The sequence below is a fragment of the Strix aluco genome, chromosome Z (genome assembly GCF_031877795.1).
Source record: "Strix aluco isolate bStrAlu1 chromosome Z, bStrAlu1.hap1, whole genome shotgun sequence".
Classification (NCBI taxonomy): Eukaryota; Metazoa; Chordata; class Aves; order Strigiformes; family Strigidae; genus Strix; species Strix aluco.
This window is the reverse complement of record NC_133971.1, coordinates 96,926,354-96,942,180: the sequence shown is the minus strand read 5'-3', so window position 1 is coordinate 96,942,180 and position 15,827 is coordinate 96,926,354. Positions and strand designations below refer to the sequence as shown.

At 44.4% G+C, this 15,827-nt stretch overlaps 1 protein-coding gene and 1 long non-coding RNA gene across 5 annotated transcripts in view; one reads left to right on the top strand and one right to left on the bottom strand.

The window, feature by feature from the left end:
* Nucleotides 1-10,391, bottom strand: part of LOC141918098 (protein ERGIC-53-like) — a 27,010-nt gene extending 16,619 nt beyond the window's left edge. For 2 of the 3 annotated variants that reach the window (XM_074812140.1, XM_074812141.1), the window contains exons 1-6: nt 10,157-10,391; nt 8,591-8,745; nt 8,394-8,501; nt 5,147-5,208; nt 4,323-4,422; nt 298-421 (exon numbers count right to left, since the gene is read on the bottom strand). In XM_074812140.1, the coding sequence (XP_074668241.1) occupies nt 298-421; nt 4,323-4,422; nt 5,147-5,208; nt 8,394-8,501; nt 8,591-8,745; nt 10,157-10,370 (763 nt within the window). In that variant the 5' untranslated portion in view covers nt 10,371-10,391. The remainder of the gene's footprint in view (nt 1-297; nt 422-4,322; nt 4,423-5,146; nt 5,209-8,393; nt 8,502-8,590; nt 8,746-10,156) is intronic. The other variant, XM_074812139.1, reaches the window with a different exon arrangement.
* Nucleotides 9,929-15,827, top strand: part of LOC141918102 (uncharacterized) — a 27,906-nt gene continuing 22,007 nt past the window's right edge. The window contains exons 1-2 of one of the 2 annotated variants that reach the window (XR_012621571.1): nt 9,929-10,091; nt 11,097-11,258. This is a non-coding gene — a long non-coding RNA (uncharacterized LOC141918102). Of the gene's footprint in view, nt 10,092-10,647; nt 11,022-11,096; nt 11,259-15,827 lie in introns of those variants that run through there. The other variant, XR_012621570.1, reaches the window with a different exon arrangement.

Genomic DNA, 15,827 nt, shown 5'->3' with positions numbered 1-15,827 from the left:
GTCAGTCTTGCACTTGCAAAGGATCTTGAGGCAACAGCGTCCACACAAAGTCCTCTCAAGAGTTTATGCAGTGGGGCATGAGACCGTGCAACATCTCTGTTGGGACAAACTGAAAGTCCTGCTCTAGCCAGGGAACACCTGAGCATATCAGTAATTTGGGAATGGGAGAGGATTAATTACATCATCATGGTCAGAAATTGGTATAACGGATCAACACTAGCAGTAAAAAAAACCCCACCTCTCTTGCAAGCCCTGCAAGTCCCCACATCATTTGTCACAATTTTTAACATTTGCTACCTGCAAGTCCTCCTGTTGCTGCAGATATTCCAAAATATCCTTGTGATGGCAATACCATATCTTCCACTTTTGCACAAAATTCATAGTCTTCTTTATCCGGAGTAAAGCCATTGTTAATTAAAACCTGAAAGGATGAACAGAATTTTTACCATATAAATCTATTTGTGTTAATTGCTTTTGTCAGTTTACGGTAATGGTCACAAATACAACTTATCAGGTAATTCAGCAGCTGATACTAGAAACCAAAACCTATTTATTTTCTGAAAGACATTTTTTACGAAGAAAATGCATAAGCTTTCTATTTTAAAAAGGAAAAAAAGGCCTGGAACGCTTGTACACCGACACACACGTACAAGGAACGGGACAGACTGGAAGCATTGGTCTGTTCCCAGAGCTATGATGCTACTGGCATCAGTGAGGCTTTGTGAAAGGAGTCCCACAGCTGGAGCGCTGGGATGGAGGACTACGGGCTGTTCAGGAGAGGCAGCGCAGGCAAGGTGGCAGTGGAGAGGTGTGACTGTACGGCCCTTACAGTTAGAGGTGATGTGGTGGAGAGCCTCTGGGTGACGATTAGGGGTATGGAAAACAAAGCAGATGTTCCTGTGGGCATCCACGACTGATCACTCATCCAGGATGAGAGCACCTATGAGCTATTCTGTAAGCAATTAGGAGAAATCTCTGGATCAGCAGTCCTTGTCTCTATGAGAGATTTCAACCTCCCAGACATCAACTGGGAATGCCATACTGCTGTGACAAGCAAGTCTGGGAAATCCCTGAAGATGAAGATAATTTCTCATCACAAGTACTCAGTGAGTCAACTAGGAAAGATGCCCCCCTAGACTTGTTTGTGAGTAGAGGCAGACTCATGGGAGGTGTGATGGTAGGTGGCTGCCTTGGCCACAGTGATCATGAGATGGTAGAGTTTAAAATATTCGGTGTAATGAGAAAAAAAGGTCAGCAGAGTTGCTACCCTGGATTTCAAGACAGCAAACTTTAAGATACCCAGAGCGCCAGTTAGCAGTGTCCCCTAAGAAACTGCTTTTGAGGGCTTGGGGTCCATGGAACCACCTTTTTTTTTTTCTTTTTTCTTTTTTTTCTTGTTAAGAACCATGCACAGGAGCAGGCAATCCCGCTGCATCAAAAGTCAGGCAAGTGGGGCAGGCAACCAGCTTGGCTGAACATGGAATCCTCTTGGAACTCAAGAGTAAAAAGAAATTGTATGATCTCTGGAAGCAAAGTCAGGCTTCGCAAGAAGATTACAGAGCCGTGGTTTGCATATGCAGGGAGAAGACACAAATGGCCAAAGCTCCACAAGGGTTGAAACCAGCCAGTGTTGTGTCAGACAACAAGAAAGGCTTTTTAAAGTATGTTAATAGCAAGAGGAGGTCCAAGGAAAACACTGGACCAATACTTGTTGAAGATGGCTACCTGACAAATAGGGATGAAGAAGAGATGGAGGCATTCAACTCTTTTTTTGCCTTAGTCTGTACTAATACTGATAGACCTTGGGCTGCCTGGTCCTCTGAGTTGGAGGACCATAGCTGGGGAAGCAGTGACTTTCCATTTGTGGACACAGAAACTGTAAGTGAGCAGCTGTATCAGCTGGATGTTTGTAAGTCCACAGAGCTGGATGGGATCCATCCCAGAGTACTGAAGGAGATGGCGGATGTTACAGCAGGAACCCTCTCAATCATCTACCAAAAGTCTTGGGAGTCTGGGGAGGTCCCCGCTGACTAGAAGCTAGCCAATGTTATTACAACTTACAAGGGCATGAGGAAAGATGTAGGAAACTACAGACCTGTTAGTCTAACCTCAGTGCCTGCAAAAATTATGGAGAAGATCATATTGAGTGCTATTGAAAGGCATCTAAGGAACAGTGCAATCATCAGGCACAGACAGGGCTCACGAAGGGAAAGGCCAGTCTAAGTAACCTGATATCCTACGACAAGGTCATCCACCTAGTGTAGGAATGGAAGGTGGTGGATAGAGTTCTTCTGGATTTCAGTAAGGCTTTTGATACTGTCCCTCACAGAATCATTCTGGACAAGCCGTCCAGCTGCGAGATGAACAGGTTCATGGTGCACTCGGTGAAGAACCAATGGACAGCAGGGCTCAACGTGCTGCAGTGAATGGGGCTACATCTGGCTGGCGACCCATCACCAGCAGTGCTCCTGAGGGCTCAACTCCAGGGCCAGGGCTGTTTGACATTTTTATCAACGATCTGGATGCAGGAGTTGAACGCACGCTTCGTAAGTTTACTGAAGATACTGAACTGGGAAGTGCTGTTGACTCAAGGGACAAGAGGCCTTGCAGACAGATATAGATAGACTGGAGCATTGAGAAAGCATCAATGGCATGAAATTTAACAAGAACAAACGCTGGATTCTGCACCTGGGAGAGAGTGACACTGGGCACAAGTATATTTTAAAAAGGATGTTAAGGTACTTGAATGTGTACTTAAATGCAGAGAAAGGCACAAATCTGGTGAGAGGGCTGGAAGGCATGTCCTGTGAGGAGTAGCTGAGGACTCTGGGTTTGTCTTGCTTGGAGAAAAGGAAGCTGAGGGGTGACCTTGTTGCTCTCCACAGCTTCCTGAGGAGGGCACGTGGAGAAGGAGGTGCTGAGCTCTCCTCCCTGGTATCCAGCGATAGGACGCATGGGAATAGTTCAAAGCTGTGCCTGGGTAGATTCAGACTGGACGAGAGGAAGCATTTCTTCACCCAGAGGTGGTCAAACCCTGGAACAGGCTTCCTGGAGAGGGGTCGCTGCCCCAGGCCTGTCGGTGTTCAAGAGGCGATTGGACAATGCCCTTAACAACAGGCTTTAACTTTTGGTCAGCCCTAGAGGGCTCAGGAGTTGGACCAGATGATTGTTGTAGGTCCCTTCCAAATTGAATTATTCTATTCTAAAACTGATCATGGCATAATAGCATCACCCCTGGTTCAAGAAACCCCTGACCAGTCTATCAAAAGTATACATCCCAATAACATTCTGGGTAACACAAATTTTTGGCCTGATTCCTTCCTGTTCTTAGGTTGATTCTAAGCTTAGAGAAATTCTCTCTTCCTCCACGGATGCATTTGCAGAACTGCTAAGGTTAGCAGCAACATTTGGGCCAAAGGAGTTCCTAGATAAGGCGTCAGGGATCAGGTACATTCAAGAAGAGAGAAGCCTTGGAGCCTGAAATTTGATTTTCGTTTAAGAGTAACATAGCTTTTACCATTACAACACAGTACAAGGTCCACCTTTTTAGGTGTATTCATGTTTACTTTTAGAGAAACTTTTACTACAAAATAACAGCTGTGTGTTTTATGGCTAATACCTATGAATAGCACCTTTTCAGAAGAAATCAGAAGCCAAGAAACACACACTTCATAGTTGCTGCAACCCAGCATCACAAGTATTTTTCTCTCCATATCTAGAAGGAATTCACAATCATCCGAATAGCATTTAAGTCTTGAAGACTCCCTTATACCAGGGATTTTCTATCTGCTTTAAAGCCCTACTATTTCTTGGAGGTGGGAAGCCTCAAGTAGCAAATTTAAATCTACTGTCAAAAAGCAAGCTTCAATTTTTTTAGTCACATTTCAAGAACCTCTTACAGTCGGCTACAAACCCCTCTGCAGCTCTCAGATCAGCTTGACAAATACCGTTCAAGTTAAGGAGCTGCTCAACCACTTGGAAGCTGAGGAACAGATGCTGGCTTTGGGACACCTCTACAGGCAAGTCAACAGCAACAGAAGGGTATGAGCACATGTGATGTCTTAGCATGACTGACTCCTCAGTAACATCAGAAAAACCAGCAATACTTGCCAAATTAGCTCAGAAAACTACAGATGCACTAATGTGGCTAAAAACTCGTCTAGCATTCGAACATACTGCACCTCTTTCCAACTTCTGCTACAGAGCTCAACATTTTCAAGAATACTGGAATTAACATATGGGGTCTTTGGGTTTTCACATAGTCGCAACAATCTCACACTTAAAAAGCTGAGAAACATGAGTAATTATTTCAGAGTACTTACAGTCAGTGTTTTTTGGTAGTACGTTATCTTTACTCGAACAGGATAGGGCTTGTTACGAAAGTCCCTCTGACAGGATGCCAATGCTTGCGTGGAACCATCACTATGCAAGAAGACAACTTGCATAAAACTATATCTTATGATTTATCAGCTAAGACAGAAAAGCATCAATGTATCACTAAGCAACATCATGGTAGTTTTTCAATATGCAAGTTTTTCAAAAGCTGTCCCACAACTGCACTGAGCTTCTCTGAAGTCTGGGATCAACAGTACTAGATGCTTTACACAGGACACAATATAGATAGAATGCAGTAATGGGGAGATCTGTTTGCTTCTAAGACATATTCCCACACCTGTGAACTAAGATGAAAATAAACTAGTAATAAACTAGTCTGGACTGCACCAACTAAGCTAGACACCTCTCTTCTCAGAGAATCCAAAATGTCAATTGTGGTGTTGACAATAAACAATCAGAAATCAAAATTAAACCAATTAATTTTAGTAACAGGTAATCAGCTTTCAGTTAGTCACTTCTGTCAGTTATTAGCTGTGTGTGGAAGATACCCATAAGCAATGAAATGTCTGTACCTCCATTTATCTGAGTTCACCCATCCCAAAGACATATGGCCATTTAAATATCCATCAGTTACCAATTTCTGTGCTGTTACTGCCAAAACAGTGTTTTAACAAATAGAAAAACTCAAATGTAAAGGAAACAAAAAAAGTTTCATATGAAAGAAACCTTTATAATGTTTATTAAAGAGTTTCATGTAACACCTCATCATTTAAAAGCAAACATTCATCATTAACACTGAAAATAAACTTACTTCTGATGGTCATACAGAAGTTTTCCGTTGTTGCCTACAACAATCACTCCAGGATTGTTTTTCTAGAAAAAGAAATCACAAACAAATGGGATAGTTTAATTCAAAATGAAGCATAAGTAACATCACTGATAGCCCTTCTGTGATAAAGCGCCTGAAGTCACTACACTACAGATACACCACAGATGTTTTTATTCTTTCTGCACTTCAGGACTACATAACCGAAACGGCTGAGTAGCACTGTGTTATGCTGTGTGTTTTGCAACAGACTGCTACATTCTTTGCACAGTTAGGGGTGAAAAAACCACATAAATTAAGTTCCTGGATATACTACCAATTACCATAATTACCAATTAACATAACCAATTACTCGCAGATAGGAGAAATTTATACATAGTGAAGATACAGATCTTGAAACTAATACATGACTTAATACATCCATCTTTGGCCGCATAACACTGGGAAAAACATCCAGACACTATGCTGCCAGCCTACTGACCTTGTCACACTCATTGGAAAAACCTCAGGACCTATCTGTCAGAGACTAAACAAAGTCTGTTAAACACATCCCCAGTTATTTAAATTGCTAGAGGATGAGTACAAACTAAAATGATAATGGCAGAACAGATTTACAGTGCTATTCTGGTTGCCTCCAGGAGTTTATGAAGTGAACTCCAGTTTTCACAACAGCACAAGTTACACCCTTCAACATTTCAATTCATCATCTCCTAAAGTGTACTGGTTTTGGCTAGGACAGAGTTAGGTTTCTTCACAGTATATTTTAGGGGGCTATGTTTTGGATTTATGATGAAAACAGTGTTGGTAACACAGTGACAGTTTTGGTCCACAAGGAGTTGTGAGGGGACAGCTGACCCCGACTGACCAAGGGATATCCCAGATCATATGGTGTCACGCTCAGCAATAGCAGCTGGGAGGAGGGGAGGAAGGAGGGGGACATTCAGAGTGATGGCATTTGTCTTCCCAAGTTATCATTATGAATGATGAAGCCGTGCTGTCCTGGAGACAGCTGAACACCTACCTGCCTGGCAATGGGAAGTAGTGTATTAATTCCTTGTTTTGTTTTGCTTGAGCGTGCAGCTTTTGCTTTACCTATTAAACTGTCCTTATCTCAACCCACGATTTTTCTCATTTACCCTTCTGATTTTCTCCCCCATGCTATTACAGGGGAGGGAGGAAGCAGCTGTGTGGTGCTTAGCTGCCTACCAGGGTTAAACCATGACATAAAGGAATACACTGACCCGCTACACAGGTTGCCAGCTCTTAAGAAAAGAAAACAAGACTCATACTTCAAAAATTCAACAAATAATGTCCTTCTCAATTCACAGTGGTGGGGTAGGGCGGTCCTTTATCTTCAGAAAAACACTACAACCAAACTACGTTTCTTTGCCTTCATCACAGATTGTGACAACAGAATGGTAAACTGTTACAGAGGAATACACCAGTGTTTCTACTTCTCAGCAAGGGATTTGGTTAGCTTAATTGCTTCAACATCAGTATTACCTGCTCAGTACCACTGGAATACTTTCGTGTCACCTTCTTACTGCTTATTTCAGTTTAACAACAGTAATATTGAAATAGTTCAGAGCACACTTGCATATATTCTGCACAAAGTGTGTACAAACAGTTCCATTTCAAAGCATTCATGAATGCAAACCAAGTCTAATCTACTTTAGAGTACAGTAGATAGGTACTAACGGAAGTATTCAATGCTAACGGTGGATGGGCGGCCCAATTTCTGCTGGGGAACATGTCTGGACACAAGCACATACAAGAACTTCAAAAGTAGCAGAGAACCCAACGTGCCAAGTAACGTCTGTTTTTTGCCTCCAAAGGTCACAGGAAAGATGTGCTATAAACTCTCGTGACATTTAGTGTGGTTCTTACAATTTCAGGTGTTCAGAGCTAGGAAACTGTATTTCTCTTTTTAAAAAGCTCTTGTCACTACTTCTACAGGGAAATAAAAATTCAACTCTAGTAGTGCCTAGAGCCTTAGAAGGAAGAGGAAAAAGGCTTTGCAGTTTTTAAACCAGCACCATACGCAGAGTGCTTTGAGTTGGCAGTACTAGATGGAGTCTACTTCTGGATGCCAACATACTAGGCTGAGGATCAGTTACAGCACCAACACACTGAAACAGCAACAAGAATTTCTCCATACTGGGACTGAAGAAAGTAACAGGTTGTCATTAAAAAAAGTCTTACAAACTCCAGTATTTTAAGACGTGTCAGACCAATACAGGCATGAGGAAGACTTCTGTTTTGACTAGAAGTGACACATCATCACTTTCTGAAAAAGGGTTTCACACCACACTGACTAAACTTATCATGATCAGCATCCCAGTGCTATCAAAGTTCTGGCAAACAGCGTTGTCCACATGCAATTTTTGGTAAATGGCATCTTCAGCCAGCTAAACTAACCAGTGTCCGTATTCATGCCAGAAGTCAGAAAAAAAAGGAAAAAAAAACCCTTAAAAATTGTTAGTAAGTTGAACAATACTCTAGTCTTGTCTTTGAAGATCAGAAACATAAATGTCACCTTCAGTCTTTCAATTTTTATATACGATTAAGTTTGCTGTACATCAAAAGCCATCTGTAGGAAAAAAGCTTTTACACCTACAAAAATATATCTAAAACATCTAAAAGCAAGCCAAAGTAGTGCAGGAAAAGCCAAAAAAGCAAAGCCAACCTACTATGTATTGTTAAAGTTTCCCAGGATCATTCTGGACTGGAAAACTGGAAATTCAAAACAGCAACTGTCACCTCCATCTGCTACAGAATTTTTGCTGCTGAACTAAAGGCAGATTTGTTCCAAGAAAAAGAGCATCTCTGAAGACAGACATAGAAATTTGTGTTTCCAGAGTGTCATATTTTGGTACAACATGCCTCTTCCAAAGCACCCATCTTCAGACATATCAACATTTCAAACTGTGCATGGGCATTCCAAATTTCAGCTTGTATGTACGTCCACGGTATTCTCCCTCCAAACTTAACACTTGAACCAATGTTCAGTGGAGATTCATTACGTGTTATGCTTCAACTTTCAAGCTTAAAAAAAAAAAGTGGGAGAAAGCAGTACAAATTCTATAAGGGAAACTTAACTATTTTAATTTATCCCTTTGAAGTGAAGGGGTAAGAGTAGGAAAATAACATTTTTTTTTCCCGAAGTTATATGTACAAAACAGGCAGGAAATTAATTTATAATCTTTCCTAGAAGAGTTTGCTTCCAACTAACCTTTCCATCATTGTCAAAGGAATCAAAGAAAATTCCAACACCGTTCCATTTATCAGCTGCCCCGAAAACAGGACCTTCCAAGCCTTGCTCTTCTGTAAACCAGATTGCCTATTACAGAAAGTAAGTAAGAGTGGTAAGTCAAGATTCACTTTTTAAAGCATGTCTATTTGTTTTCAGTTAGATAAAATTCTTCATACCAATCCATCAGCTCCAATGCGGCCTCTTCCTGTAACTCGGAAGGTCACTTCGACTTCCCAATATTCAAATATTGACTTGTTTTTTGTCCACACTGACCCTCTTTGGCTTTTCAAAGATGTTGTTATACGAATCTGATCTGCACTTGGTATGGCATCTAGAAAGGAAAGGAACCAACACTGAATATATGAAAAAAGTATTGCAAGTGCTTAACTAGCCAATTAACAGATCTTCTAAACCCACAAAATTTTCTGGCCTACTCAACTAGAGAACAGTTTTCAAAATAAATTTTTAATGGAGTACTCAACCACTTGAGAGGGAGGAAAAAACCCCCAAACCCCCACGCTTTTACTTTCAACAACTCAATTACTACCGCTTTACACAAGACTTAATCCCCTTTCTTTTGGGACCACAATGTACAACTTAAATAGAACACTGGTCTTGCTGTTAAGATACGTATTAAATGATAATTTTTTTAAAAATCAGGATTGGCTTTTTGCTGTATCCCACATAACTTTTCACAAATCACAGATTTCTGTTCTGCTTTTTAAAAACAGATGTTTTAATCTTCTATTTAATAGTTTAAAAGGAGAGAGATTCATTCACTTGTTGCTAAGTAACATTTATTTTTGTGATTATCTGCTTCAAAAGGCAGGAAAAAAGCTCATCTATAGACAGCTTCCTTCATGTCACGTGTAGCATAATGTCAAGAATCAAAAATTATCACTCACGAATTAACCAATATAAACTAAACACTGTCAAAAAAAAAAATCCCCACAGCAGAATTTACTACAGAGAAACTATACTAAGGTAGAACCTCATGTACAGTAAATATCAGTAAGGGGGGGGCCTTACAGAAGACTATACACCTTTTTGAGTACAATCAAATTCTTAACCCATACTGCAGAGGATACATAAATTGCATAAACTACGCTCAATAAAGCCATATTTGCCAAGGTAAAGTTTCCATTTCAAGCTTCTATATTATGAAATTCCCTAGGATTTCTAGCCATAGAGAGCACCCGCAGCCTGTCTCTGGCACACCACAGGCTCGAGGCCGACTTTCGCGCTGACCGAGTGACACATCATCACTCCACAAAGCGGGGTTTCGGACCTGAGCCACCTCCTCACAGCACGGAGCTACCACACCGTGAGAAAGGTCACAGGTAGCTCCGCACCGCACGTCGGAGGCGCCGGGGGGGCCGTGTTTCCATTTTACCTCTACCACAGGGTCTCCTCCGGGCCGCGGGAGCTACCTGGAAATCCGCAGGACACGGCCCCGCGGGCGCGGAGGACGCCGGGCCCTCCGGAGGGGGCGGGAGGCGCGGGGCCGAGTCCGGCTCCTCTCCCTCTCGGCTCCCACAAGGGCCTCGGTGGCCCCCCCGCCGCCTCGGCGGGCCCCGGAACCAGACGAGGCCGGGTGGTCCCGCCGACCGCGGCCGCCTCCACCGCGCCCCTCAGCCCCACGGCCGGCGGCCGCTCCCTCCCGCGCCTTTTCCTCAGGTAACGAGGGGGGCAGGAAAATGGCGCGACCCGACCCCGCTCGCGCTCCGCCGCCCGGCACTTACTGCCCGTGTGCACCCAGAACGGTACCGTCCCATCCGCCTGCACCAGGTGCGGCCCCTTGAAGCTGTACTTGTACTCGAAGCGGCGGTGCGGCTGGGCTGCCGCCGCGCCCTCCGCCGCCGCCTGCCCGAGGGCCAGCGGCCAGCAGCCGGAGGCGAGCAGGACGCCGGTGAGGAGGGCCGCCGCCAGGCCGCCCCGCTGCGCGCGCGCCGCCATCTTGGCCCGTGCTGCGGGACGCCGGGCACAGCCAACAGGGCGCCGCCCGATTGGCCGAGCGCGGGGGCCGGGCAAAGGGCAGGGCGGCGGGGCTGGGCCGGGCCTAGGGCTGGGCCCGGGCCTGGGCTCGCCCCCAGCCCGTGGCCCAAGGGGGCGGTAGCACCCCCCCCCGCCCCGCCGGCGGGGGCCCCGGGCCGGAGGGGCGGGCCGGGGGGCGGTGGGAGGGGCCGCGTGTGGGTGGAGCGGGCCGGGCCGCGGCTCCGCCCCCTCCCGCGCGCCGCTCGGCGCTGTGGGGGCGCGCTGCGGGGCCCCGGGGTGGCGGGGCCCTGACACCGGGGGGGCCCGGGGGTCCCGCAGAGCCCGCGGCTGGGCCGCCGGGAGGCAGCGGGCCGGTGGCGGTTCCGGTAGCGGTTCCGAGCAGCCGCGGGTGCGCGGTGTGCCGCCGGGGCAGCGGCGCTGCCGAGGCCGTTCTCTGCCCCCTCAGGGGTGCCCGCCAGACCCCGCCGTGCCGCGGCTGTGGCGGTGCGCAGCGGGCCGGGGCCTTCCTCTCCGCTGGCAGCGGGGCCCGGCGACCCTCCGGCGGCCCTCGCGCTCCTCACTGCGGCCTCGTGCACGCTGCAGGCCAGTAACAGTCTGCAGAGTGTTTGAAGGGTAAATAACCTGTTCTTTTCCCTCAGTATTATTTCCTGAGCAAAGATTCCACTTACACGGGCTCTGTCTGTTCAGTTTTAGAGTAGTCGAAGTCCTGCGCAAAATAACACCACCAACCTTCTTCCATGGAAGTCAGCAAAGGCAACGTTTGGTGACACCCTCGATTATGCGAGCTGACAGTGGTGAGAGTCGGTTAGTGATCCGGACACTGCTGCAGAGAGGGTCAGATTTATAAAGGTGAGAAATACAGATGTTTTTTTGTCAGTGTGCAGCATCACAGAGCAGGGGCAGGTGTCAGCTTTGTATGACTGGAGCAGCAGTCCACTGACCAGAGTGTGCCCTTGTTAAATCCGTGACTGAACCAACAGAACTTACTTTTTCATTCTTAAATACTGTCTATCACTCTGTCTTACAGCTTCATTCCAGAAGAAAATAATTATCAGGAGTGGGTTTTTTCAGTTTCTTTCCACCCTTGTGTTTTGTTCTACCTTTTTCGTGTCCATTTGTTTCTGACATCCCTTCTGTTTCTCTTACCTAATCTGTGAGTATGAGCAATTTAAGAGTAAGTAGGTTCAGAGCCTGCTAAAGAGGAGGATGATCCTGAAGTCATTCAGGAGAGATTAAGTTTTTTTTTTTAAAATGGCACATATCTACTTCAGCATGGATGAAAATAAAACCTTACATATTCACTGGGAAAGGTACATTATCCTCCTCAGTTACACAAAGGATTAAGCAAATATATTGATCAGATGAGACGTGCAAGCAAAATATTTCTGAGATAAATTTTAGAAGAACTTATATAAGTATCTTGAGTATTCTTGGTAAGTTAATACTTGTTAATGTAGAGAAAGAAGTACTTGATGTTCATGTGTAGTGTCTTCCATCCAACTATATTCTAAACCTCTAAATAAGAATATATTTTGGCTTTTTAGAGTACATCTGTGGGAGATGTTAAGGGAATTGGGAGTCTCTTGGCAGCTAACTAGACACAGCAAACTCAGCTGTTTTTCTGTTCCTTAAAGATCTAGAAAATATTTTTTCAGGTAGAATTCTACAACAGTGGAGCAATATAGTATGCTGCAATTACTTCAGGAGGATAAAATGATGTAGGCATCAGAGATCCAAACAGAACAGCATGAAGCCCTATCCTGTCTACTTCATACATTTGGCAGTAATCTTGGAACTTACCATGCCAATAAAGTAACTGAACCACACCAAAAGAGACTAGAAAACCAAAAGCACTAGCCTTGAAACAAATCTCTCTCTTACGCACTCACCCACACATGTAAGCAGGTCTGAAATTCTGCCACGTAGAGGCACTAGCATAGAAGCAATACATGATTTACGAAAACAGACGCTGTACCGCGTAACTTTATGATGTTATAGTAAATTGTCTCAACTTATTAGTTGGTAAAATAGAACATTATGCAGTTATTTTTGCCTATATCACTCTTGCGATCATCTCGTCTGTCATTTGACTGGTTGTGCCCCTTTGTTTTATGTAATATTTCATGGTTGTTTCATAACTGTCACAGAGCTTACAGAACTCCAGAGTAAGTTGACAGCAGTCCACAGTGAAGGAGCAGGATTTCCTACATCCTCATACAGTTATTTCTTAATTACCTTAGTGTCAAAAAGGAGAACTCCACTCAGTTTGTATAACACTCTGTACTGAATGGCTCCTCTTCACCGCAGTAACTCTCAGTTCAGCTACTCGTTTCCCTCAGTTGAAGAAGAAAATGAAGTAATCAAACTGCATGAGCATATGTATATGTGCACATACAAACTCGCACATGTGTAAATATATATTTTAAACATACTTCAAAATACTTGATTTAAAAAGAGAGCAAATGACCAGTTTTCTTCATCTCTTCCCTTTGTGGCCCTTGCACTTACACGGATAAACTCTCGTCCCTCTTGGTGCCAGGGAGGTTTGGCCTGCACACGTGAACATGCGTGTAACTGTGTAACCATTCTGAGAAGCCCCGCAGCAGTGCAAACTGCATGAAGAGTCTTCATGAAAGCACATGTTGGTTGCAGCACCTGCTGTCAAGATCGCTGTGGTCTCACCGAGGTAACTCCATCTCAGAGGATGCAGTCTCTGCCAGAGGTACCTCTTGGCAGGCCAGTTCTGCAGGCGTGCGTTGCAGTTTGTACGATGGTCTGTTAACGTGGACCTGTTTATCATCGTACCGTCTGCAAAGGTACTGCACTCCCGATTTTTCTATAGAATGCACAATACCGTGCACAATTCATACCAGCACAAAGGGCTCCTACTAATGCATGAAAGCCATCTTTAGCAGCATAAATTATCAGTAAACTTACCAAAAGAGGTTTTTGCAGGTTAAAGTTGCACATACATGTGAAGCTGGGCCAGTGTAACCGTTAGCTGAGGTTAGTTGGGGTCTAATTTCTTGTGGTAGTCATGAGGTTCCCGCAATGAATGTGAAGGTCAGGCCCACGTTTCTGAACTGACCCTTCTCCAAAGGAAGAAGGAAGATGATTTCCTCGTTCCTAGTGTTATAGGGGGCTGGAAGGGAGGGGGCAGGTGAATGAACATCAATAATCCAGTTTTCCATCTCTGTAATTCCCCATACCTTGAATGTAGAGACTGAAGTAAGGGAAGGGTGGATATCTGAGGTTGATGTCTTGAAATGCTCCCTATGTTCTCAGGGAAATCAAAAGAGTTGGAAAAAAATATTCAAAATGCTTGGAAAGCCTCCTCCCACCCCCAAATGTCATAGGGCTCCCCAGTCCTGATAATAAGGTGTTTTTTTTCAGTGAAGATGAAATGTATGAAGTCTAACACTCTGAGGGAGGGAGAAAGGGTGTGTGCGTATTTGTGTGTGTGTGTGCTCACATGAAAACCTAGGTGGCTTTCAAGAATCTGGATGGCATCCAAAGATTTTATCATGGTTACAAGGCTGGATTGGCAATTGTGCATGAGGATTTTTAAAACCTCCTTTGAAAATGGAAACTCACTCCTTTAAAAGTCTTCTTTCCAGGCATGGAAAGCTGCCCTGCAATCCACTGTGACACACAGGAAAACATCCAGAGACTCCCAAATTATAGAAATTAGCAGCTGAGACAAGTTGTTTTGACTATATGAGCTCACTATAGGAAACAAAAAATGTTTCCTATTTGTAAGAACTCTCTTGAATTCTGTCCTGAAGATTACACTTGAGTTCAAATACAGTAACAGGGAGGTGATGGTTCAGCAAAGAGAGAACAGAAAATGGCTTACTGGCCTGAAACCTATTTGGCTTAGCAGGGACTGACAGCTTTCTCTGTTTGAGAAGATATTTGCCACCCTCAGTCCAGTTACCAATGGATGGATGCTCACTCAGAAAAGCATATTCGTATTTGCTGGAAGTTTCAGCAGAAACACCAAAGAACACGTGAATATCTTCTTGCTTAGCTCTTGCTAATCTCTCACACATCTAGAATGCATCTTCATAGGATACTTCCTTGGGCAGGGATCCACTGGCAGGATGATACATTCTGTATAATCATAATGAATTAAATACTTTAACTGTCTCAGATCCTGCCAAGCAATAGATGGTATTGTTCCTCTGTCATTATTTTTAGAAGAATGCCATCATATTTTCCAAAGGCCTCAGCAGGGAAGTCAAAGACCTTGTGGATATACAGTACCTATGAATCTGTCTCCAAGCCTCCAATGTGAGCATTTGGAAACACTAACAAGACCACGTTGGAAGGGGGCAGAGGAAAGAAAAGGGAGAAAACAAATGAGGCCACAGTGAAGTCTTTCTAAAAAGCATTGGGGGAACCGTTGCTTATCATGCTAATAAAATTCTGAGGTATCTTGTGTTGAATTTAGGAATTCTGAGCAGAAATGTGGGTGACAGTATCTGTGAAGTGTAAAATACAAATATGTCTTACACCAAATTCGCAGTACAACTGGTAGACTGCACTTACCTGACTAGTCTCTTCCCATCTTAATGGTTAGTCCGTGAGTTTTACGTATATCCATGAAGGCAAGCATTCGTATACAGACCCAAACTGGTGTATGTTTCACAATAGCTAGGGGCATGTGGAAACAGACTGTGGGCTTTGCATTGGCTGTGCTTAAATTTATGTGTAGTGAATTAAATGCTGTGTGGAAAGAAACTGTGACCAGCTAGGAGAAACCTGTAATTGCTAAACCGGACGTTAGACTCCTGGTGAAAACGCTACATCGGTAATGATCTAGATGTTGACATCTCCAGAACAGAGAACCCAGGGATTCTTACCACGGACAGTAATGTTCAGAAGCATGAGCTTTTGGAGGGCCTAAAGATGACAGCTGCTTGCTCCAGGACTGGTGTTTTTGCCAACCTCAAGCTGCCTTTCTCCTCCTTTTCTGTGACATCTGTATGGGAAAATGGATCTGCAAGGCCACAAGTGTGCTGCTGCTCAGTGGAGAGGCAGTATGCGTGTGAGATGGAAAAGAACCACTAAATCATGTTGTTCCAGTGAGCTCTGTGAAACTGAGGCATTCCAGTAGCTTACTGACACAGAGTGCTGCTCCCTGGAGACCTGCAAAAGAAAAGGTATTTCCGCAAGGCAATTGTGGCAAACAGCTGACCTGGCACATTCACCCAGATGCACAGCGTGAAGAGGAACCACAAAGATAGGCACAGATAGACAGCACAGACAGCATTTGTCCGAAGAGTACATGTCTATTATCGTCAGATGGTGATTAAGGATCCTTCTCTGTTGGGGTTTTGCCTGCAGGACCGATGAGATTTCCTAGACAGGTTGCAAGCTTAACACAGACTATCTTAAAGGCAGCAAAGTAAACAG